The sequence below is a fragment of the Xiphophorus couchianus genome, chromosome 3, assembly GCF_001444195.1.
Source record: "Xiphophorus couchianus chromosome 3, X_couchianus-1.0, whole genome shotgun sequence".
Taxonomy (NCBI): domain Eukaryota; kingdom Metazoa; phylum Chordata; class Actinopteri; order Cyprinodontiformes; family Poeciliidae; genus Xiphophorus; species Xiphophorus couchianus.
This window is the reverse complement of record NC_040230.1, coordinates 15467138-15491226: the sequence shown is the minus strand read 5'-3', so window position 1 is coordinate 15491226 and position 24089 is coordinate 15467138. Positions and strand designations below refer to the sequence as shown.

Genomic DNA, 24089 nt, shown 5'->3' with positions numbered 1-24089 from the left:
TTTTTTTTACTTAGGTACTTTAATGAATTTAATTATTTACTTTCCAACATTTGATCCAACAGGTGCGGTTTTCCAAACAAAATATAATTTGTACATCCAATATTTCTTTGTTCTAGTAAAATATATTCTCTTATGAATATACATTTAATAAACAGTGAAAGCTTAGCAATAATCAGTACATAGCTTAAGTCATCAAATAAAACTTACTATAGCCATACCTTTACAATCATGGAGTCTAAATCTTTAAATCTTAGCTAAAAACATGTCCAATCTGGAAGAATCACACAGTACAGAAAGTGCGTTGTGAGGATAAATCACCAAAAACACGGGCTGGTGTTTCTGCGCGATGTGATAACTTATAGCAGGGACCCAATAAGAAGAGACAGAAACGGCTTCATGAAGGTGGAGATCCCTTCTAGATCTTCTCTAGTGAAACATGCTGAAATGTTTGAAGTTTAGCCATAACCCTTAAGCAGTTTACAAGGTTGTTTTATAAATGACACTTTAACCACAGCCCCACAGTTACAGTTTAAATAATCTAAGGCTTAAATACAATCAAGACAAATTCAAATATATATTGTGACCAAAGTGCTTAAGAAAGATTAACTCCTGTGGAGGTTCCAGCTAATTTTGCAGCAGGATGAGATGGATCCATTTTTACAGCAGAAAGAATCCAATAAAGAGAAACAGAACAGGCTTCATGAAGGTGGAGATTCCTTCCAGACTCGGCGCAGCAGATCCTGGACAGAAGTACGAAATGTGGTTGAAATATCTCAGACGACCTTTACCACTCAATCAGAAATCATTAATAATTCCTTAATATGATTCTGAATCAATCGAGTCTCAGTTTGAGCCTGACTGTCACTCAGATTAGTGTAGCTGAAAAAGTGCTGCGTACCTTTGTAGATGAATCAGGATTTGGACGATGTACCTTAACTTACTACACAAAACAGCAGAACCATTTCAGGATTAGCTATCTGAATCTCTTTTTTTATTTACCTGATTTTGCAGACTGGGTCTCCCTCTGGTCCTCCTGGCCACCAACGGCCGCCTTTCCAAGGACACTCAGTTGTTCAGCTGTTAGCTTTGCTTGCTGTTCACTGGTCACGATGATGGCGTTGTCGGGGCCGAGAGCCTCCAGCTGAGCCACAGAGATCACCTGAAGGGAAACCAGTAAGGCTTAATTAACATCTGCTCAGATTGTACCAATTTAAAGTTTATCTCAGAGGACCTGAAAATATATAGCACAGAAACAGCAGGATGACAATATCAAACTCTGAGTCTGAGCCTAAAGTAGTTTCCAATTTAAACAACAAAAGGTAAAAACCCCCGTTATTTTTTCCATGATAAATGATCAGATATAAATAATCGGAAATAAAAGGTCAAGTAATTCTGACTTTCTGAACTGGCGTTATGTTTCTGGATTGTCCAGATTTGAAACTTATTAGCGACAATTTGTCTATTTCACTTTTGTTTTAAGTTTTACCAATCTCTGATAGAAAACACATCACTGAAAGTGTGCTTGTCTTTATGGTGGTTTTAACACATTTTAACACATTTACCAAAAACCTTTCATAGCTCTATGTTGGCTGCTCTTGGCTCTCAGCTGGTATTGGAAATACCATAATCACAGAGCCGATTGAATAGTTGAAGCTACTTACAGCAAAGTTTTCAGGAGGAATTTGGGGGATGCAGCTCTTGCTGATGAATGGGAAGACGGCGGGGCTCAGCGAGGCTATTTCAGATCCATTCAAACCGGCTGATGGAGACAAACCGATAAGTAAGACTGCCTCGGCTTTTGAGTGGTTAGAAGGTAGATAAATAAATCTTACCAATGATAGAGTCCAGATCAGAAACCTCAGCCTCAGTCCAATTGCAGGGGAGTCCAAATGCAGACACAGCAACATTTTTTAGCTGCTGCAAAGCCTTAACAGGACACTGAAGACCGTCCATGGAGCCCACAGCATCGCTGTGATGAAAACACGCCAATTACTCTACGAACCTCAGACAACAAGAACAAGTGGGCCTCAAAATATTTCACTTTGTCCACAGAAAAGCAGGTATCAGTAAAAACAAATGAACTGAAAACGAGATGAAACAACAGAATCTTACAGATTAACACAAAGTTGTGCATAATAGTGAGGTGGAAGTGAAAGTTTTCCTAAAGGCAGACCTGAAGGCGTCCACGCTGAGCTGACTGATCTCGCTGGAGTTCAGGCCACAGATGAACCGGCTCAGCTGGACCATCTCTGTGGATCCCAGCAGCGGCGCTGTCAGGTTGTTATATTTAGCGACGCCCTTCCACACCGACGCCAGCTATTGAGACACATGCCGGGTTGTAGTTAGTACTGGTGTCGCAGTTGCATCAAGTGGGGCAGTTTCTATTATCCACCTGTGAATCTTTCCAGCCACAGACATTAATTCCGCTCAGACTGTCCAGAGACAAGGGAAGCTTTTCCAGCTCAGAGTTGGAGAAGCTCTGAGTTACACACCCCAGCTGAGCGATATCACTCTCAGTCATATTAGACACCGGGCCAAACACCTGCAGTACATAAACACAATTATATCGTATTTGAACGAGGTGAGTAAACTATACTTTCTTATTGCAATAGATAAAGCCTTAAAGAGTGATAATATTTTTGAATTCTTCATTTTAAATAAAATGTCGCACTGTCTGTATAATTTCTGGTAGAGAAGATTAAATGTTACAACTAGAATGCATCTATAATAAATAAGAAAATAACAAAATGAAACTTAAAATTAGGTCACAAATTCTTAAGTGAACAAGACTGAGATTATTTAGATGAATTTACCTCAACTGCCTTTCTATAGAGCACTTTCAGCTGGTCTGAGCTGTAACCAGGGACAGATCCCAGTATGTCTACAGCAGCCAGGAATGTCCTGTTGGACATCAGGTCCAGATCCGCTGGTGTCCAGAACACATTGTCCACTCCCAGTTCTTCAATAACTGCTTCTGTAGGTTCTGTGCCGCTGCTGGACATACCACTGTTAACTGAGAAAAATAAATACACGAGGGCACATGGTAGTAAATAAAAATCATTGACCTTATTATTGATTTATGTCTATGTATGAGTGGGTGATTGAAGTTTATGTCAGAACCAGGAATCCAAACTAGATTTTCAAATATAAAATTTGCTAAAAACTTTTTCAAAGCGTTTGCTTGACCTTTCTGTGTCACTGAAATGGAAAGAGTTTGGAGGGTACAGAAGTTCTTGTGGGTAATGTTAGTTTATTACCTGCTCGCCTATAACGTGCTGCGCTTGATGTGGTGGTGGTGGTGAGATTAAAGATCTTCTTTTTCAAAGCATCTGAAACCTGGGCAAGCTGTGGCTTCAGGAAGACAAGAACATCCTTCATCCATGGCTAAAAACGCACAGAGAAATAGAAACAAAATAGCTCACGTTACTTTTAAGTGCCAAAATGTTAATACTGAAGCAAAGAGAACTAGAGAAGGTTGGTAAGTAAACTTTATTTATATAACACCTTTCACAGATAAAATCACAAGCTGCTATAAAGAGTGTAAGGATGTTAGGAAAACAGCAGATACATACGTTATTTGGCAAAGTGGAGGGGACGTTATCATCCAACAGAACGAGGGGACCCAGCGTCTCCATGGTTTCAGCTGACCAATTAGAAGGACTCCTGCAGGCAGCAAAAGATCCTACATCAGACTCTGCTTCCTCTGAAGCAGCTCCTGCATCCGCTGACAACCGGACCTACCCAAACACCTGGTTGACCAGTTTGATCAGATCCCCCCTGTGAGGTTGAGGAATGTGTTCACAAGAAGCCACGGCCTGGAGGCTGAACTTCATCACTTCGGGGGCCATGAGGAGCAGCATGGAGGGTCTCAGCTCACACAGGAGCGGACCGAGCCTCGATACATCTGAACTGGTTAATCCAGAGACATTTGTTCCCTGAAAATCCACAGGAAGATGTCACTGAGTGACTCCTACAGTAAAAATACTGTTGAAAGTTTCAAATTGAACTATTTAAGTTTTTTTTTTTTTTTTTGGCAGAGCATACATTTGTGTGTGTGTGTGTGTGTGTGTGCATACATTGGGCAGGCAAAGCAGAGCTCTTTCGGCAAGTGCAAGGCGTGATGGGGCTTGAAGAGGCAGGGAGGTCAGGTTGGCTGTTCCCATCTTGTCGAGGAAGACCTGGCACACAGAGTCAGGTAGATCCGCCACCTTGGAAGGCCTGGGGTGAATAAAACAGAGAACAGAAAAAATAAATAAACAAAAGGTTTGATATTGACTAAAAAAATAACTGGGCTGTTGTCCGCTCACGGTAGGTGAAGTAGCAGCATAGTGGGAATGCTCTCCAGCTCCTGTGCGGTGATATTCTTGAAATAATCTGTCGTTTTGTTTTCCAAAGTCTGGAAAAGCTTCTGTGCAGCACATCGTGCCTGAGAAGAAAAACAACACAGTAAGTACACTGCCATTAGTTATTAGGTATATTTATGCATGTTTCAGTTAATAAAAAAACCAAACATTTTACCTGGACTTTGGAAAGCCACTGTGGATTCTCTGCCATGGATTCAGCCATGTCCAGTGCATAGCTGCCATTAACTTCATCAATCATCTTGCAGGTTATGCCCTGGAGGACTGAATTCAGCCTCCTACCACAGATACAGAACTTGTGTAAACAGTACTAAAGGTAAATACTGTAGCATGAAAGCACTCCCAATTAAACACTTCACAGAATGTTTAACATTATATGCAGGAAAATCAGAAGTCAGACTTTTTGTGGTGTTAAACGTAAGACAGTTATTTTTAATTGGAAGACAACTAATAAGTTCTATGGCTACTATAACTGTACACTTTACCTGTACTGCAGCTTCCTTAGGCCATGCAGTTTCTTTGCCAAATATGCAGCCTAGGACATCAAGAAAAAAAAAAAAAAACAGTACAAGTTGTCAACACAAAAGTGTCATTTATAATTTTTTACTAGTAGTAAATAATCACAAACTGAGGTAGTATGGCACAATAGTATTGTAAGTAGAGTAGCTAGAAATTTTAGATGAACAAATTCTATACATTTTCCAGACAAACTTGTTAAATATTTAAAAGATGGATGGATGGAACAGCCAGTGTGATGGGGAATGAAGCCTAGGAATCCAAATATGTCTCCTAGCTCTTTTCTCTTTTTTCTACTTCTCCACACTTGAAAGATAACATGTTACACACTTTTACACTCTCCATTGAAACTCTAGATATATGCACATTACCTGCGACAGACTCCAGGTTTTATTTTCCACTTGGTCTAAAGAGGTGATGTTTGCTTTTTGTAGGTTCTTAAGAGAAACGCTGCGAAGCAAAGGGCCAGCCAACTTCTGCACCAGCTCTGAGATATTAACTTTATCTCCCAGCTACAAGAAATAAGTACATTTATCAAATAGCTGATTGAGTGTGTAAACACTGCCTCGCTGTTTTCCTGCTCACTCACCCCCTGCAGCATGGCCTTCAGCTGCCCCTCCCTCATGTGCTCTGAGATGGTTTTCAAGGTTTCTGTGTTGTTCAGGATATCCTGCGGTTTCACATTTCTCACCGCACAGCTCGGCAAACCGGCTGCGACTGACTGAAGCTCCATCAGCTGTTGGCCTGACAACGCTCCACACTAACAGCGATAACAGATCGAGATGGGTTATAGACAGAAAGCACTTTGAGTGGTCAAAATGATTGGAAAAGCGCTATATAAGTTCAGTCCATTTACGATTTACAGAGAAGAACAGTCTTCATCTTAAAAGGTTCACCTTCTTCTCCCCCAGCTGCTTCTCAACCAGAATGCACATCTGGCTCCTGGACCATTTCACACTGTTTCCCACGTTTTGAAGAACATCTTTGAGATTTTTTGAAGAGATTTCAGACAGTTGTTTGGGTGACAGCAAAGTAACACTCCTGCCAAGGTCACGCAGCTCTTGAGCGCTACTGGAACCGGACATCAAGCTGTCCACAAGGCGCTTCTTCAGCTTGGGTGAGAGGACAAGAACAATTTTTATATCTTCTTCTTTGGTAAATGAACAGAAACACAGCAGCTTAAATAAGTGTGGGAAACTGAAAGGTACCTTAAAGACTGTGGGGCCGTCGCAGGCGTCTAGCTGAGGAAGAAGCTTCTTGCTGGCGTCAGAAGTCAAGTTTGTAACATCGTAATAACAAGCAAGAGGGCCAAGCCTGGAAGAGTCATAAGCTTAAATACAATTCTTAAAAAAAATAAAGAACAGCAATAAACAAACCAGTCATTTAAATGAATTAGAATTTTCCCAGAATTGAATAGACAATACACACTTATTGATGAGCTCTGGGACACTGGAGCACTCTTGAATTCTCTGAAGGAACTTCCTGCCCAGGCTGGGGTTCATCATGGTGCTCATGTTAGACTTAAACTGGCCTGAGAGATAATATCTACACAGCTGGGAGAGATAATAAATTAAATGAAGTAGAGGCAGGTTTTGCAAGAACTGATAGTTGCTAATCCCAGTTTTTAGAAGTGATTTAGCATCGTTTGCCTCTTACAGTTTCTTTAGGGAATGAATCTACATCGTCTGTCTTCAGGCTGGAGAGGAAAGGTCCCATCATGGTCACGGTTTCAGAATCCAGCCACTCCAGAGTTGGTTTGCAGGGTTTCACAGTCGCTGTGAAAAAAAGGAAAGTTTACACAACGGATGTTTATTCTCAATGCACAGTAAACACACCAACAGAGATTTCACACATCAGGAGCTTGGTGTTTACTTTGCACCTTTCCAGTTGGTTTTAAGTTACAGCTTTCCATCTTGTTTCATAATCAGTGAAGGAAACAAGAAGCAAATGGAAATAGGACATGCTCTAAGCTTTGCATGTATTTCTTTACTGAAAGTCCATAAGAACACACTTTTGCCAACACAAACACATCTGCATATACGCATGCATGCTGAAACTTGCAAATGCGCTGGCCAGAAAGATGAAACAAGTGAAGTGCCACACCCAGTGCTCTTTTTTTAAACACGTACACCTGTCAAACTTTCCACCTTCAAGTTTTATTTAAAAATGATTTTGATTAAATATTTTTGTAACATTTTGTTTTTTACTGGTTATTTTCTGCTCTAGAATATTTTAGGGGAATATTTAATATGGAGCAATATCAATTTTAGAATATTTTAGAAGGAATTTACTTCTGCATTTCAAAGTACCGGTACACATTTCCTCTTTTTATTTGTCCCCTTCTATTACCATGAAAAATTGGGAGTTGTTTTAGAAAAGCAAGCTCCTCCATGTAAATCAGTAAACCTTACAGAAAGAAAGATGTTGACAGAAAGGTTATGACATTATGTAAATGGTTTGATTTCAAAACAAGAATTTATCCCAGAATTCAGTTTCTAATCAAATTCCAAAGTTCTTACTTGATTTTGGGCCAGCAGATGGCCTCATTGTGCAGCTGAAGTTGTTCTGCAGGATTTGGTCTTTGGCCCAGTTGAACACCTCAGCTCTTTGCTGCTCGGTCATAGAGGTGTACACCTCCTGCAGCATGTTCATCCTGGAGGAAATGGATGTCTTAGTTTCGGGGAAAACAATGTACATGAAGAACATGGCGAGACGAAGTATTGAACCATACTCACATATTTACCATGTTGTGGGCGCCTACTCTGGAGGGGAGCATCGCTCTGGCTGACGGTATGTCTTGCAGCACAGGTTTGGCAGCCCACAGCAAAGTGTTATAGTCATTGGAGTCAAAGTAATTTTCACTTTGTGCTGTCAAAGTGGCCCAGGACAGAGGGGCCACAAAAGCATTCATGTAGCAGCAGGATGGGTCCTGTGGGAACAAACAAACAGGAAGGTCAGATTGCAACAAAGTAGAAATTATTCAAGTATACATGATAGTGTTTGGTTTTACCATGTTGACTGAGGAGTTCTTAATCATCCTTATAACAGCTGGAAGGTTACTGCAATTCCACATCTTGTTTAACAAAAGAAAGGACAAACCTTTAACCACTGACAGAAGAAAATAATTCAGTTATTTGAATGAATATGTATTATAACATTGAAACCAGAAGTCTACATACACTGTATTAAAAACACAACTTTTTTAAATGGTGTAACATTAAATTAGACTAAATATGTCCTTTCTTAGGTCAGTAAGGATTAATAGAATAATTGTTTTGTTTATACCTGAATAATGACTGATTTAAAAAAACAACAACAAACAATTACTTTTTTTAAAGTTAGAATTTTACATACACCACAAATACCATGGCTTCAAACAATTTGGGAGAGCCCAGATGATTAAGTTATGGCTTTGCAAGCGTCTGACAAGGTAATTCTTAAGAAAAAAGTTAAATGGAGGCACAACAGTTGATGTCAAAGTGTGCTGAGGTGTAATCTTCATATCAACCCTATATCATGACCCATCGTCACATATTGGAGGAAAAATTAAAAAATCTTAAAAACACCATCCAAGCTGCGATGTACAGTGGATTCATTAGGATTCATTAGGAACTGTGTACCTCATAAAATAGATATCATCATGAAAACAAGAACATGATGTGTAACTATGGTGTGTTGCAGCAAGGAAACCTGACCTGAGTTACTCCAGTTCTATCAAGAGGAAAACACTAAAATTCCAGCAAACTACAGTGAGAAGCTTTTTAATGTAGAAAAAATAAACAAGTCAGGGCAAGTTTAAAAGCATTTCTATCAGATCTTTATAATTGTAATCCCAAACGACTTTAAACAGGAAGTGTCAAGTCTGTTTAATTTTCAGACATTGGGATAAATAAATTATTTCTCTTAATAGTCTATGTAAACTTCTGGTTTGAACAGTTTATATGTTTTGTTTTGTTTTTTTAAAATTGAAAAACAAAAAAACAAAAACAAAGAGGTTGTGTGTTGATATTGGTGAATGTATTCATACCCTGGCCTCTGCAGCGTCCATGAGGGTTGGACTCTGTGAGTTTTTGTTTGTGGCTCCAGTAACCATGTTCAGGATATTAAGAAAGATGGACAGAAAGTTGTTGGACTGGTCAGCAGTTCTACCTACTTCTGACAGGTTACTAAAAAAAAAAAAAACAAGATTGAAAATGAAGAGAAAAAAAAACCCAAGTGAGCAGTAAAGGTTTCCAATTCTAAATATGTTAAAAATATATATACATTTGAGACTTTAAAAGTTTTTAATTCAATTTGAAGTAAATAGGATATAAAATACAATTACCTGCTGTTGAAGATATTTCTCAACAGAGTCATCTTAGGTAGAGGGCATCCTGTAACAGCAAACACATTTATGTGTTAAAAGCAGTGCTTCACCTGCTGGGCAAATATTGACTGTCATCAAACGCCACAACATTATGCACATCCCTTCTCACTAATCCAGGCTCATTTGGATTTGAGGCAGATTTGCAAACATACATTTCACAAATTTTTATTTTATTTAGTTTTAAATACCAATAACAGTAAAAGAAAAGTAGTTAATAAAAAATACAAGTGTTTTCTTACCCTGGTTGTAGCATTTCGTCATCTAATAAAAGGAAAAAAAAGAAAGTTGATTGGGTATTTTCAGTAAGGCATTTGGTCTTGAATGTTGACACTGAAAATGACTGAGAGCAAACCTTTGACATGATTTTATGCACTGATAATAACGAAGAAAAAAGTGTATATTTAAGATGATTAATGAAGAGAAATATATATTTAAAAATAGATTCTTAAAAATTTTTTCATTTCCACTAATGATAGGTCTTAAAAATGTATTTTAATAATAAATGTCTAACACTGAATAATATTTTTAACTCAGGTTCAGGTTCAAAGACTTTACAATCCAGCAAAGGTCAGGTCAATGATGACCTAGAATGAGTGAAAATCAGCCCAGCTAAACTAAAATTCACACTAAAACCTCTTTTCTCAAGAATTTTCTTACCAGCTTCTTAGCGATGAAGACCGTGTTATCTGCAGACATAATATCTGGAGGCCCAGCTGGACACACAGAAGCTGTGAACCAATATAACATAGTATAATAACTTGTGAGTGCAAACTATTACGAAGAAGTGTTCTTAAAACATATCAAACCAGTAACAAGTAGGCTGGTGTGATATGATGATGATGATGGTTTGTTACTAACCAAAGGTTATGCAGACCATAATGAGCGCAAATAGACGCGCTGCTCCATTTGGAGACATCTGGGAAAATTCGGCCCGTCTGTTTGAGACACATTTCAAGAATATCAACATTCACATATATGAAGAAATTAATCTGGCAAAATAAGATAAATAATCCTTCAGTTGCATTTTTGCTTTCATTACATTTCTTCAATGACGTAAAGCAGGATGCCAAGGTTTTCTGAAAGGTTCACGGTTGCTATGGAACCTGTCTCCAAGTGAGACACCTGAAGTTTACTGATAAACTTCCTCCTCTGAGGTTTTGAAATCATACCTCCCTGGTAACCGTCTTTGTTACTCACCCAGAGGGAGACTTCGGGACAATCGAGGATAACACGGAGCGAAAAACAGACTTGTTAACTCACAATGACATTTTGTCACCTTCTTTATCTTCTTTTTTTCCTAATCCCATCCTCTAAACAAATTAAACACGTTTGGGTTTTGATGAGGTCAGGATCTCTGTCCAAGAAATTTGCATCCTGCTTTTTTATTTGCATTGCAGTGATTTGACTTCCTATGTAAATGTATGACCTCAAGAAACTGTACAGAAGAACAACAAAGACAATGACTACCTGTTTACTGCAGAGTCCAAGTACTGTGTATGTTCTCCTGAAAAAGAAGCAACTGGATGTCATCACCATGTACATTTAAATCCACTGATTAATAGTGTGCAGACATCAGATCGCTTGCAGATTTCAATCCATCTGCAGTGAATATTTGCAAAAACATAACTAGTAAAGGTCTTCTTGGGTTTTTAATTAAAGATTAGTGCCTGCTGACGAATCATGTTTTGTCTTTATTGTGGCTCTTTTGAAAAACAAAATCAGATGAAGCAATATGTAGACAAGTAAGTAAATGACTTATTGGACAGGTTGGTTTCTTTGCAAATTCATTAAACGTTAGTTGTCCATCTTTAAAAGAAACAATAAAAAGATTAGTTGTCTTTTTCCCCATTTCTTTGTAAAAAAACACTCTACTGAACTCATTCATTTCATTTTAATATAGCCATTACTTACCAAATATCGGCCCTCTTCTGTGTCGATCTTTTGGAAAAAAGGGCAAAGCGAGAATGTGTATGCTCTTCCGCTAATCGCTCAGCTGATATGAGGCGGATGGGTGTCTACCTGTCCATCCTTATTCAAAGCAGGTGTGTGGCATTGTGTAATTCACGTTGGAGGAAGGGTGGGGTGGGGGGCAGAGAGCATTAACCCTCTACCCTCCCATTCCCCCAAATCAGAAGAAATCAAAACAGTTGTTTGAAATGGCAATTTTATCAACGGGACTCTTGGCTAGAATTGACATTATAATAATTTAATAATCTATAAAACTGCTTCAATTACAACATTTTCAAAGATAATTCACAAAAACTGATGAGAATGAGTCACAGACACAGGACAGCAGGGAACAGAAAATTGATGGGTTCCACCCGCCACAAATCCACCACAGCGTTACCCAATTCGAGTTACTCAACTAAACAAAACAAGAAGGGGCAAACACACACGAAAAGCTCTATTCATAGAAAAAATCAAGTAAACACGGTGATGAGACGACAGAATTACACAATGCTACAGCTGAAAGGCTTTAGATGATAGTGAAGTCTTCTTCTCTTTGTAGGAAGTAAACCTTCTCTAACAGGTATAATATTTACCAATGTTTTTGCTATTTTATCAGAAGGATGTAAAAATAGAAATAAAAAATACATTTGAAGGAGATTATATTTTCATGAGAAATATATTCTGCATTAACCACATGAGACCAGACCACATTACTTTTTCTCCCCAAGTTTATTTGTGTTTTAAGTTAAGGTGCAAAGTAAAGGCAGCAGACCAACTGCTACAAAATCACATTAAAATAAGGCCAATTAATTGAACATGAGACAACATAAAGTCTGTAAACAATACTGTCTAAATGAATTGGTCAAAGTGTCGAGGAGCAATACGTAACCTTCACAGGACTTCCTCCTCTTTCACAATCACACATTAGTTTAATCTTCTGAGGCACTTCTAGGAATATTACAATGAGTAATATGAATACAAGCATAATGGATCAACACTGAAGTAAATTTAGAACCCATCCACATCCGATCTCTGTCTCAAGAAAGGATGTTGTCAGATCTTTCAATCCGGTTCACTGTTTTCGTTCGATACAGAGTCAGAAGGATCGCTTAGGGAGGAGAAGTGATCTGAAAAAGATGATCAGAATTACAAATAGCCTTAACTGAATCTCCACCAATTTTGATCTTGCTTTGTTGCTGTCTTTACTCTATTATATTAGTTGACATTCTTCTATCTGTCCTTGAACTGTTCGTTGTGACACCAGTTGTCTTCATAAACAAACTACATTTTATATTACTTGAAAAGGTTGAAGTTTGTGTCAAAAGCAACTAAGCAAAGTAATCAAAGGAAATAATATGCAACAATAATTATCTATCCATCCATCCAGCCATCCATTGTCTGTCCACCCTTGTCCCTAATGGGGTCGGGAGGGTTGCTGGTGCCCATCTCCAGCTACGTTCCAGGCGGGAGGCGGGGTACACCCTGGACAGGTCTAATACAAGCAATATGAAAGAACACTTGACTCTCTCTGTGTCAGTTATGTATGTCAACTGGGATTTAACTCAGATTAGGGTGACTGTTAGCACTAGGATTAAAAATGTAACTATGAGAGGTTGGAGCAATAATCCTAAAAGTGTGTCTATGTTTATGACTCACCTGCAGCAAACTCACGAATGTCAGACGGCTTTTTAACCAGCAAATGTCTGTTGAATGAAAGAGAAACGAGACAAGGTAAACTTAATGTTTCATTTAATGTGATCATTCTAAGATATTGTAGGATTTATAGTATTACTACATTCTGCAAGATGATCAAATACAGGTCCAAAAGTACTGAGATAAAATAAACATCAACCTTAACTGAAAACATTTGTAGCAAATGAAGCAATAGTCACAGATTATTAAACACAAACTTTTGTTGATTTCACAGTGGGAAAAATGTGTCTTTTTATGTATATAAATGTATAATGTATGTAAATGTCTGTATTCAGCTGTATGTTGATTAACTTGTAAACAGTTAGTCATATCCCATATCCTACAAGAAAGTTGAACTGTTGATAAATTATCACAATTTTTTATTTTTTTCCATATTTATCTATCATCATATTTTGAAATTCCACATATACTTTGGAAGATTTCTTTGAAACCTACAGTTTAATATTGGCCACAGCTGATATTTATTTACCGGAGGAAAAACTAATAAAAATATTCTTTACTTCTCTGAGTTTTCCAAACCTTTGTTTATCTCTGTATCAGGAAAATTTATGGGATTGTTTTGAGCCGTAAACGCTGATCAATTGAGAGCGTTTGAAACTTTAATCATCGCTTTCTGGTAAAATAGGAGGAAATAAACCGACCTTAGAAAGTCGCCAATGATTTCATCCACTTCCGGATGGGCTCTCAAATACGTTTCGTTGTCGATTCTTGTTTGAATCTGAGGCAAAACAAACCGCAGAACCCCGGAATAAATCAAAAACAATTTAAGCAACATATTTTTGCCTATAGCTTTTCTCTTCCTCCGCGGAGAGTTACCTTAAACTGTCGCAGTTTCTCTTGTTGGTCGACATTTAAATAAGAAACGTTGAGATTCTTCTGAGCATCTTTCACAACTTCTCCCATGGCTTTGCAAAACGCGTCTAAATCTCGATCTAAATGGCGATATCCTCTGTTGCTCCGGAAAACTAAAAACCAAACGATCACCAATGTTTGTTAACCTGTTTCCATGAAAACGTTGCTATGGACGCGGACGAATCTCACTGCTTGCCCACGAGGGGGCGCAGTTGAGTCAGGTAAAAACGTTAACGTTAAAGTAAATATACATATAATTTTAATGTTAATTTAAAACTATGGAGGCTCATTTATGCAATGTGATAAAAAAAAGAATATGCATTACACAATTTAAAAATAGCTCATTCATAATTCTCGTATGCTATAATTAATTTGAACAACAAAAAATGCATACTAAATAATATATAAAATATCATGTTACACAGGATCATCTGTGTTAATTGGGTTTATTGATGCCTCTAAGGCCTTTGATCGTGTCAATCACTGCAAGTTATTTGGCAAATTAAAACAAAGAGGTTTTTCCGGACATTATTATACGAATTTTGGTTTACTGGTATTCTAACCAGAAAATGCATGTAAAATGGGGCAATAACATCTCTGCTTCCTTTGGCGTGAGTAATGGTGTGCGTCAGGGTGGGCTACTTTCACCTGCCTTGCTTAACTTGTACATGGATGACCTGTCAAAAGAAATGAACCTCTGTAAAACTGGATGTATGATCGGTGATACTTTGGTCAATCACTTTATGTATGCTGATGACCTGGCTGTACTCTCACCCAGCAGTGCTGGTTTTCAGCAGTTACTGAATATCTGCTCTGATTATGGGTTGAGATTTGATGTGCAGTATAATGCTAAGAAAACGGTTGTACTAGTATGTAGGACTAAAGCAGACAAACAACTTTGCTTCCCTGATTTTCTTTCTGTCAGGGCAAAAGTTAAATGTTTGTTCCAAAACTAAATACCTGGGTCACTATATCACAGACCAGCTCTGTGATGATGATGATGACATTTATCGGCAGTGTCGCATGTTGTACATTCAGGCAAACATTCTGGGGAGGAAATTTCATATGTGCACTGATGAGGTAAAAATAAGCCTGTTTAAAGCTTACTGTACACCCTTGTGTACAGCTCCTTTATGGTGTAAATTTAAAAAAGCTAGCAGGCAGAAGCTTAAGGTTGCGTATAACGACTGAGAATTCTGCTTAAGAAATCCAGGCTTAGCAGTGCAAGTGAGATGTCTTGTAACGCACATGTCACAACATTCCAGGCTCTTTTGAGAAATCTGATATACAAGTTCATGTGTCGTTTAGGCAGCTGATTGAACAGTCTTATTGTAATGTTTTCACATCCCTCTTTCAGTGCGCTAAGATATTTTATTTTGTCTTTTTATTCTTTATATGTCGTGTTGTTGTGTATCATCTCTTTGTGGACCATGAGTCTGTTGAATAAAGTGAAAAATATAAGTAATCCATACCATGAGGTCTGGGTTTTCCCCAGAGGTCACCACCTAAAGGGATAAATCCAAGGGGTACCTTCAAATTTAGATGCTCCAGATGATCCAGATCAGAATCTCAAGTATTTTTAGCTGACTGTTTCAGACTGACATCCAGTCAGGCAGAGGGCTCATGTCGAAGGAACTTCCTGTAACTTTCTTTAGCCAATTGAAAGATACATTTATTTCCATAGAGTGTGGAAAGATCTTGAAATATTAAGGATTTCTTGGTTAAAATGAAGTTGACAATAAAACCAGAATCAAGCATTGTTAGCCCTTTTTTGTAGCCTTTTCCCTAAAACAAGCTTTTTAGCTATATATATTTTTTTCATTTATTAGCCATACTAAATACATACTAAATGGAGGAAGTCAATGTAAGACAACATGCTAGTGATACCCCTCATGCCACTAGCACCATTTAGGCCAACATTAGCAATTTTGGCTCATTTTAACTTATACACTAACTTTAACGTACTGCATGGAGTAAGTCCATGTTACTCAACATGCTTGTGACAGTCCACATTCTATTGAGTACGTTGTAGCTTACTTCAGCATTTATGCACATTTTTTAGCATAAAAAGACTTTGGCAGGCCCCATTTAAATTTCTTCAGAACTTTTCTAGTATACAACTACTACTGCTTAAATTTATTCGCAACATGGAGTTGCATGATTTAGAAAAGCACTAATAGGGCTGCTCTACTTGGAGTGTGGCATTTTGAATATGCCTGCGTCTGGATCATATACTTAGATAAACCACAGTATGACAGCAAAGCCACGTTTTCCACCAAGTAAAGATAGAAATAAATGTACACCATCACAATACAAATCATATAAGTTAGTTATTGATTAATCAACAACCAAAATTTATTTGAATTTAAAAATGAATCATTGTCGGATAAAAATACCATTAGTTAATTACAAAGTCTTTAATTAATTACATTACTTTTTAATCATGTCCCACCACTGTTTATTATTAATAATCAATCAATCAATCAATCAATCAATCAATCAATCAATCAATCAATCATTAAGAGATAGGCAAGCCAATGATCAGGTAGCAAAAGCAAAAAATAATGACATAGTAATTAATCAGTAATTTTCTCTTAAATATGAAATAATAGCTCATAACTTTGAGTTAGCTAATTCAAAATATCATTAATCAAAAAGTCATTTGACTTCTTGACTAATAGTCAAAAAGTCAAATGAATTTAAGTCACATAATGTTGACTAATGATGACTCATAATTATGAGTAAGAAAAATATTTTTAGTTCAGGATAGTTTCAAAAAGCTCTAGAAAGTGTATTTTAGTACAGAAATTCAACATCAATATCAACTTAAACTTTTCAGTAACATAAAAAAACAAAATATTTATTGCGATGAAGTCACCTCTGCAGGTGATTTCAACATTTTAACATGGTACCAGTAGACAGAAGAGAAAGAAACAAAACCACATAAAAAACATTTCAGCACAAGTTTAAGCATGGCACGTACATAAAGGAATGGATATACAATCTATACAAATTTTCTCTGGGTGTCCCTTTTGCTCGGTCCCTTTTCATTAATTTTCTAAAACTGGTTCGTTCATAACTACATCTGCAGGAAGAAGTAACTTTTGTTGTTGAAATTTGTGGCTTCTAATCTGTCCGTCTCAGCTTGTCCTTTCTCGTTTTCCCCGTCTTCTTGTGTGTCGCTTTGTGTGTAGAGCTGCGGGCCAGAGTCAGACACCAGGGCTTCTTCTTCCGAGGACGAAGGGATGGAAGGACGAGGTGGACACAAGGCCTCGCTGTGGGTGGTACTATTTAGACTATAGAGTTTGTTCAAATACCTGTCTTTGTGTCTGAAAAGCAAAAGAAAAAGAAAAATCTGGCTAAATCTCTCAGCCAAGATATAAATCTATTGGCTACAATGCAAACATTTTTTTTATTTAAATAAAAAATCGAATTGCTCAACCTGAAGATGTAGACAGCCAAAATGCAGCACATGATGGCAAAAACGGCAGAGATCCAAATAACATGATAGTGTATGTTGCATGAAAATGAGTTCTCACATAACTCAACTGTTATGGGAGATTTATCTGCAGCAAAAGAAGAAGAAAACCACAAGAAATTGTTATGGTTACATGTACGACGAGGTGTTGTAAAAAACGTGTTATTTCAGCAGAACCATGTCTCTTGTGGCTTGTTTAGCTGTTGAGCCGGAGTTATTATGATGCCATGGTTTCCTGTTAAAACCCAGTGGACTATAGACCAGTTTCAGGGTGTTTTCTCCCACTTCTCGTGCTTTTCTCTTAAATATGTGTACTGAGAAAATTTACTGCCAGCAAACTAACCAGGAGGGTAATCAGAAAAACCAGAACCAGTGAAGTAGTATTCAGTGGAGGGCAAGTCGATCTGATGATGACAAATAAATTAACAAATAAAGAAAAACAGGACAGAAGAATATGTTAAGATGGAGCAATTAAAAGTGAATAAGTTTATACTTTCCAACTGAAAGTTAAAGTTCCTACCGTTGTGGTCGTCATTTCACTCTTTTCTTCTATATTAGCTGAAAGCAACAAACAGGAAGAAAATCATTTAATAAAACTTATTAAAAGTGATATTTTTTACAAGTAAAGACAGTAAGATTTGTGAAAAGTAAGCACAATAAAGAGCAATACAAAAAGCATCCAGGAGACATGCATGAAACAAAAACATCCCACTTACACTTATTGCTAAATTTTAGGAGTTTGAGGCTAAATATTTGAAGCTATAAAAATCAGTATGTGGTTGAAGTTTAACTATAACTATTGTTAAATGCAGAGCAGACAAACAACAGAAAATAATGATAGTTCTTTGGAGAAATACAGATTGTAAAAGGAGATTAAAAAGTAAAGAAATTACAGTGTTTGCAAAAGTTACTTGAATTGTTCCACGCTTTCTCATTTCACAACCACAAACCTCTGTGTATTTCATTGGAACTGTATGCAATAGACCAACATAGATTAGCATATAAATTTGAAATACAACAAAAAAATATGCAGGGTTTAAATGTTTTGCTATAAATAAAATTGGAAAGGTGTAGTTTTCTCTTTATAAGTGAGCCTACATCAGGTGTGGTGCAGCAGAGGCACATTTAAACGTTTCAGGGCAGTGGCCCTCCAGGACTGGAGTGTCACACCTGCGCACTAAGGTGATGTGGCCATCAGTTACTTCTTTTAACATGTATTGCTTCTTTCTGGTTACTTTTCTTGTGTGTATTTTTTTTCTACCTGTCCAACTTCTGGCAGAGACAGGTGAAGTCCACTCGCTCCAATGACCATCGTATTCTTCTCTAACTCTGAGATGAATCAGGTACTCAACACCAGGCAGAGCGTCAGTAATCAGGTACGTGCGTTTTCTAATTGTATTTTCCTGCAAGAACACGTACAGACCATAAAACAAGAAATCAATCAACGGAAACATCCCAGGTTCATCGGTTTTGAGCCCATGACTGAAATATGAACTTGTCAAGCATACCTGTTCATTTGAAGAGTTTGAAGGTCTGTATCTGACCTCATAGGTTAGGTCATAAAAGTCATCCTTCTCCTTCCAGGTTATTGGCAAGTTCCAGGTCACCTTTATCATTTTTGCTCGTCTCTCCACTGGGTGGGCCATCACATTAGATGGGGGGTCTGGCATCACTTCAGTCGCAGGAAAGGGTTAAAATTATTTTTAAAAAGCCTTACTTTCATCGAAACAGTCACGTAATAACAGACTCGCTTACAAATATCCAGTGGTGTGAAATAGATCAGGGGACTGGTGGCGTTGCCCAAGAAGTTTGTAACACACAGGAAAGCCACATGGTTCAACCTCCGCTCCTTCTCAATGTGCTCCAGAGCACACCAACAGCGGGAGTGCTGAAGTGAGTATGAGCACCGCTTTTGCTGGAAATTCTCTATTTTTCCGTAAGGGAAATAACTGGAAAGAAAAAAGAAAATCATGTCTTCCAGTAAGATGTAACAATGTAAAAGATAATCTTACAAACAGAAGCTCTGCATGAAAAAAGTTCAAAGATTCAGTTAATTATGCATGAGGTAACTTACTTCAATCCTGAATTATTATTAAACCAATAATGAACTGTGGGTCAATTTTTTTAAAATTCAGAACTATTTTATTTTTTTATTCTAAAAACATCAGTTTTGTTGTATGAACTTCAGATGTATCACTATTCCTCAGAGCTCCCTGAGAGCACAAAGGTTTCAGTCAGTCAGAGTTAGAGTTGGATTAAACTCTCTGCCTTCAGCTTTGTCTTTGTTTTGGCGACTATCTTGAGAGCTTTGTGGGGTTGTGTTGCAAAAATAAATAAATAAATAAATAAATTAGGCTTAGGTGAATTTAAAACCTAAGTGCCTTACTCTTTGCTCAGAAAAAGGTAGCAGTTAGGTTGCTTGATTACTGGTTTCTGAGGTCTCCATTCACAGCGAATTTTACTCCTGGGCGACTTCTTGTAGCAAGAGATAATTGGAGTCTCAGGAGGATCTAGGATATAGAAAACATTAAATCAGACATGTGTTTGGGGTAGCAATAGATTTTTTTCAGAGAAGTATTTTGGCAGGACGACGCCCAGCAGACCCACTTTACCATGACGTCTCCTCAAGACCGACCACCGTCCCACAGCCAGCAGACCGCCCGCTAGCCAGAACCCATGACCAAAACCTTTTTCTGCTGCAGGTCATAATGCATCAGTATTCATGTGCTGACACAGTGTGTCACATTACAGTCACTGATGGTATTGAGATTATATAAATTAGTGAATCAAAGAGTGAATTTGTGTTGTTGTGTAAAACATGTCATGTCACACAGACTGACTTTAAAGAATGCAGTTGAAAAGAGACACAATAAAATCTCATTGATGATTTTCTGCTCATCTAATTGGAAGTTTGATCAACCTGGTTCAATTTGGCACTCTATGTGTTTTGTGTCATTTTTATTTTTCTCTAGTTTTTGTTTGAAGATCCTACCCAGGTCAGTTTGATGTTTCCTCCGCACTTTGAGGAAAGTCTAAGTTGGACTCTTGTCAGTTCTATTGTGGCTCACTGACTTCATCTATGCCTTTCAATCCCTAAACAACAGCTTAACTCAAAAATCAGATTGTAAACCCTGTCTATAAACTTTAAGTCAAGAAACCTTCATGATGTTAAACATTTAATTAGCTTGATTATTGCTCTAAATTTGCATTTCTTTTTGGGTACAAAGTTTGCTTTTCATGTTTGTATTATGTTGGCTTTGGTTGATTTACCTATTTAAGGATTAGAGAGCTGACCTTAAAATGATTAGCGAGAAACATAATCCTGAAAAACATGAAATTGATTTGATTGATTATAGAAGATCCCATCATTCCTTGCATGAAATATTTGGTAAGAAACCTCAGTGATTTGAAAGGATACCTCCCACATGTTTTCAATACATAAATTAGACTGATCAGTTCTTTTAATGAAACTGATAAAATTCTGCACACACTGAAGTAGTGTCAGTTGAGTGTCTATATAGGCATCGCGCCATAACTCACCTGCAACAATCACCTTAACAGCGAGTGTTTCTTCTCCCCTGTGATGACACGTGTATTTCCCAGCGTCCGTCAGTCGTACTGAACTCAGAGATAGGCCGCTCCCGTCACTCAGAAATGCAAGTCCTCCCCAGTCTCTGTTTGTACTCTCCATCAGCTGTTTGTTCCACTGCCACTGAGGCCTCATTTTAACCTCTCTGGTTGCTCTGCTGCCTTCCTCTGACTCCCTGTCTTTATATTCAGCTTTGAGTTTCATCTCTTTATCCTCCCAGTCTGACATTCCCTTCGTTGTGGTTTTGCTGGGAGGGGTTGGCTGGACCACTTGTGGAGAAGTGGCGTGTTCCACGTCTGAATATCCGCTGCTTCGGTTTTCTCCTAGCAGAGTGCTGATTCCAGTCGCCGTGGTGGGAATGCGGAATCTCTCGCTTACTGTAGAAGATTTATCACTTCTTTTTGTAAAAGCCCTGTTTCTTCTAGCTTGCTGCGTGGTGGGAGTTTGCTCTGACGAAGATCCTTTCTTATTTACACTTGGGACATTTCTAGTTAAGGTGACTTTCACTCCATTCACCTTCATATGACCGCTGCAGGTCAGTTCCAGCCTGCTTCCTGGAGACACAACCACCACACCAGGAGGAGGGTCTGCACACACACACACACACACACACACACACACACATGCACACACAAAAACAAACATTTGTTGCAAAGATACAAATGAGGCTGGATGCTTTGTGGGTTTAATCAGGGCCTTATTGTGCTGCATTGCGCTGTGACTTTAAATGTTAGGGCTGGTTCCAGATCACTAGGCACAGAACAGATAGGATGCAGCGTTGCATAACAAAAATTACCAACTCCTTCAAAACTTCCTCTTTTAATCTGTCTCTCTCTCTCGCCTACACAGTTGCTCTTCTGTCCTGAACTTTTTCTTCTCTGATAATCACACTTATGTGCATGAAAAGTTCCTCAAATCTTATTGATGCTTTGATTTATCTGAAAACAAATATCTCTCTCTACCACTGACTAAAAGAACAAGTGATCCAAATTAAATATATTGCCATAATTGGTCACAAGTAATCAAAATAAGTTATTTTATTACATTTGATAAGTTGCCCAGTTAAACAAACACAAAAAAAGTATATTTGAATATCAAGAAGAATAGCACATTAAAACATTTTTATAACTTTTGCATGGATTTTCCCCCTCTACTGCAGGATACAAATTATCTGACGGTGTCTTCTTTTTTCTCAAACTAATTTTAGTTACTTTTCGTCCAACGATATTAAAGAATCTAAGTTCTAAAAATGTAAAAAAAATATCTAAAAATTATAATCTAATAAATTTATTAGACTGAGTTCAGTAATCTGAACAGAACAACGCTAAAGATTAGCCATTATCCTGCTGAAATGATAAAAAAAGACAATAAAAAAGACAAAACATCAGTTAAACTATACAGAATGTAGAGAAAATATAGGTAAAATATTGATTCGTTACTTTTTTTTCTATAAGAAAAAACATGAAACTAAATGAAACTAAATGTAAAATTAAACCCAGCTGTTGCAAAGAAGATTTTCTGAAATCTCAACAATGAAACAAATTCATGACAAAACAACTTAATCCTGCAGTAAAAATTCAAAAACACATTTATATTATTGACTGATGTCTCACCATTTCTGGGACAAATGCCATCAAAAATGCTCCACACTGGCAGGACGCACAAAAAGCACATCAAAAGTAGCAGAGCATCCATCTTTGGAGTTGGTCCCCCCATCGACAAGTCCTCAGACCATCACTGACACTTGAGCTACGGCTGCAGAACACCAAGTACCATTTAACTTCGTGAAGTCTGACAAGAAACTGACTGTATTCCAGTGCAGGCAGGGCTATTAAAGCAGAGTTCATGTGGACCCGTTATTGTGAAATCCCAGTGCTCTTCCCCCTGTTCAGCGCCGTTACACAGAGGAAATCCTCCTCAGCGTCAAAATACAAAACCCCCTTGAAAGCTGAATTCAGGTCTACAACTGTAATGTCAATTTAGTACAGTCCTTCTGTACAGTTTTGACATTTATTTTAAGTACTGATTTAAGTACTGATATTATAACTTGGACACCAAAATCACATAATGAGTGTATATCTTTCATATAGTTTTTAAAAATTTAATGTCTTCTGAAGTTTGACAAAACAATTTTAACTTAAAATCCTGTAATAAGCATCAGATATCCGTCTTTATGGCCTAACGTAGAATTATTTAAAATTAATTTTTATTTTGAACACTACAGATAATAAATCCTTGTGTTCTCTGTTTTGTCTCAAATTACAATTACATATTAAAAGTCTGGTTATCCAAAGAAAAGAAAAGAAAACAAACAATGTGTGCCATTTTCAAAAACTAGCCAATGATTTGTTTTAGAAAGTTTTGCACAAACAAGACAAAGTTTTGAACGGATCTTGTATATCATAAAGAAAAGATAAGTTTACAGTAATTTGTAAAAGTATTTCCATCCTTAAACTTACTCACATTTTGTCTCATTACCACAGCATGTTGTATTCTTTTCTGATAATTTGTAATCATTTTTTAAAATTGTAATATAAATACAGCTGTTCTATGAAAACCCGAGAGGTTTGTTTGAAAACATTAGTTAACACCAAGCATCATGAAAACTAAAAAAATACAACAAACCGGTCGGGCCTTATGTGTTGAAGTTTGAAGCAGAATTAGGTTAGGAAGCTTTCAGAATCTCACTGAGCATTAAGTCCAAATATAAACATGGAGTGTGGGACAACTAGAAAACCAACCAACACAAGAAAGTCCCTTAAAGTGACAGGTTAGACAAGGAGAACATTAATTAGAGTGCCAGTAAACAGATCTATGGTAACTTTGGGAGAACTGAAAAGATCCACAATTCAGGTGGAAGAATCTGACAGGACATCTAGTAGGTCTGCAGTCCACAAATCTGGCCTTTATGTAGAGAAAAAGCCACAAGAGGTCCACTTCACAAAACATGAGGGAAACACAGCAGACATGCAGAAGAAAGTCCTCTGGGGAGACGAGACCAAAACTTAGCTTTTTGTTTCATATGCAAAACACTTTATGTGGGTGACAAACTGGGCTGCACAAAACACTGAACATATCATCCTGACAATGGAAAAAGTTTGTGGTGGCTGTATCATGATGTGGGGATGCTTTTCTGCAACAGGGACAGGCAAGCTCGTCAGATTTGATATGAAGACAGATGAAGCTAATTACTGGTAGAAAACCTGTTAGAGGCTGAAAAGGAATTGAGACTGGGGCTAAGGTTCACCTTCCAACAGAGCAACG

General features: G+C 37.6%; 3 protein-coding genes across 3 annotated transcripts; all 3 read right to left on the bottom strand.

The window, feature by feature from the left end:
- Positions 1 to 6: 6 nt before the first annotated feature.
- Positions 7 to 11223, bottom strand: otoa (otoancorin). Its single transcript, XM_028007794.1, has 30 exons — positions 11155 to 11223; positions 10711 to 10747; positions 10102 to 10178; positions 9901 to 9971; positions 9483 to 9504; positions 9202 to 9250; positions 8905 to 9043; positions 7888 to 7950; positions 7613 to 7806; positions 7397 to 7530; positions 6534 to 6652; positions 6306 to 6430; positions 6086 to 6191; positions 5774 to 5989; positions 5467 to 5637; positions 5249 to 5389; positions 4847 to 4896; positions 4519 to 4639; positions 4308 to 4426; positions 4077 to 4218; positions 3742 to 3935; positions 3573 to 3663; positions 3258 to 3384; positions 2814 to 3013; positions 2393 to 2542; positions 2174 to 2316; positions 1833 to 1969; positions 1662 to 1759; positions 1000 to 1159; positions 7 to 740 (listed from the first exon to the last, which is right to left on the bottom strand). Exons 3-30 carry the CDS (start codon positions 10157 to 10159, stop codon positions 658 to 660), a joined length of 3423 nt encoding a protein of 1140 aa, XP_027863595.1. The 5' UTR covers positions 10160 to 10178; positions 10711 to 10747; positions 11155 to 11223; the 3' UTR covers positions 7 to 657.
- A 680-nt stretch (positions 11224 to 11903) lies between these two features.
- On the bottom strand, positions 11904 to 13961 carry riiad1 (regulatory subunit of type II PKA R-subunit domain containing 1). The gene is made up of 4 exons (XM_028007809.1): positions 13723 to 13961; positions 13548 to 13624; positions 12850 to 12896; positions 11904 to 12320 (listed from the first exon to the last, which is right to left on the bottom strand). Exons 1-4 carry the CDS (start codon positions 13807 to 13809, stop codon positions 12256 to 12258), a joined length of 276 nt encoding a protein of 91 aa, XP_027863610.1. The 5' UTR covers positions 13810 to 13961; the 3' UTR covers positions 11904 to 12255.
- Positions 13962 to 16263: 2302 nt separating this feature from the next.
- Positions 16264 to 22685, bottom strand: il6r (interleukin 6 receptor). Its single transcript, XM_028013509.1, has 10 exons — positions 22439 to 22685; positions 20777 to 21412; positions 19623 to 19746; positions 18992 to 19185; positions 18745 to 18908; positions 18498 to 18639; positions 17757 to 17794; positions 17580 to 17640; positions 17201 to 17324; positions 16264 to 17087 (listed from the first exon to the last, which is right to left on the bottom strand). The coding sequence occupies exons 1-10, from the start codon at positions 22539 to 22541 to the stop codon at positions 16838 to 16840; spliced, it is 1836 nt and encodes a 611-aa protein (XP_027869310.1). The 5' UTR covers positions 22542 to 22685; the 3' UTR covers positions 16264 to 16837.
- Positions 22686 to 24089: the final 1404 nt, after the last annotated feature.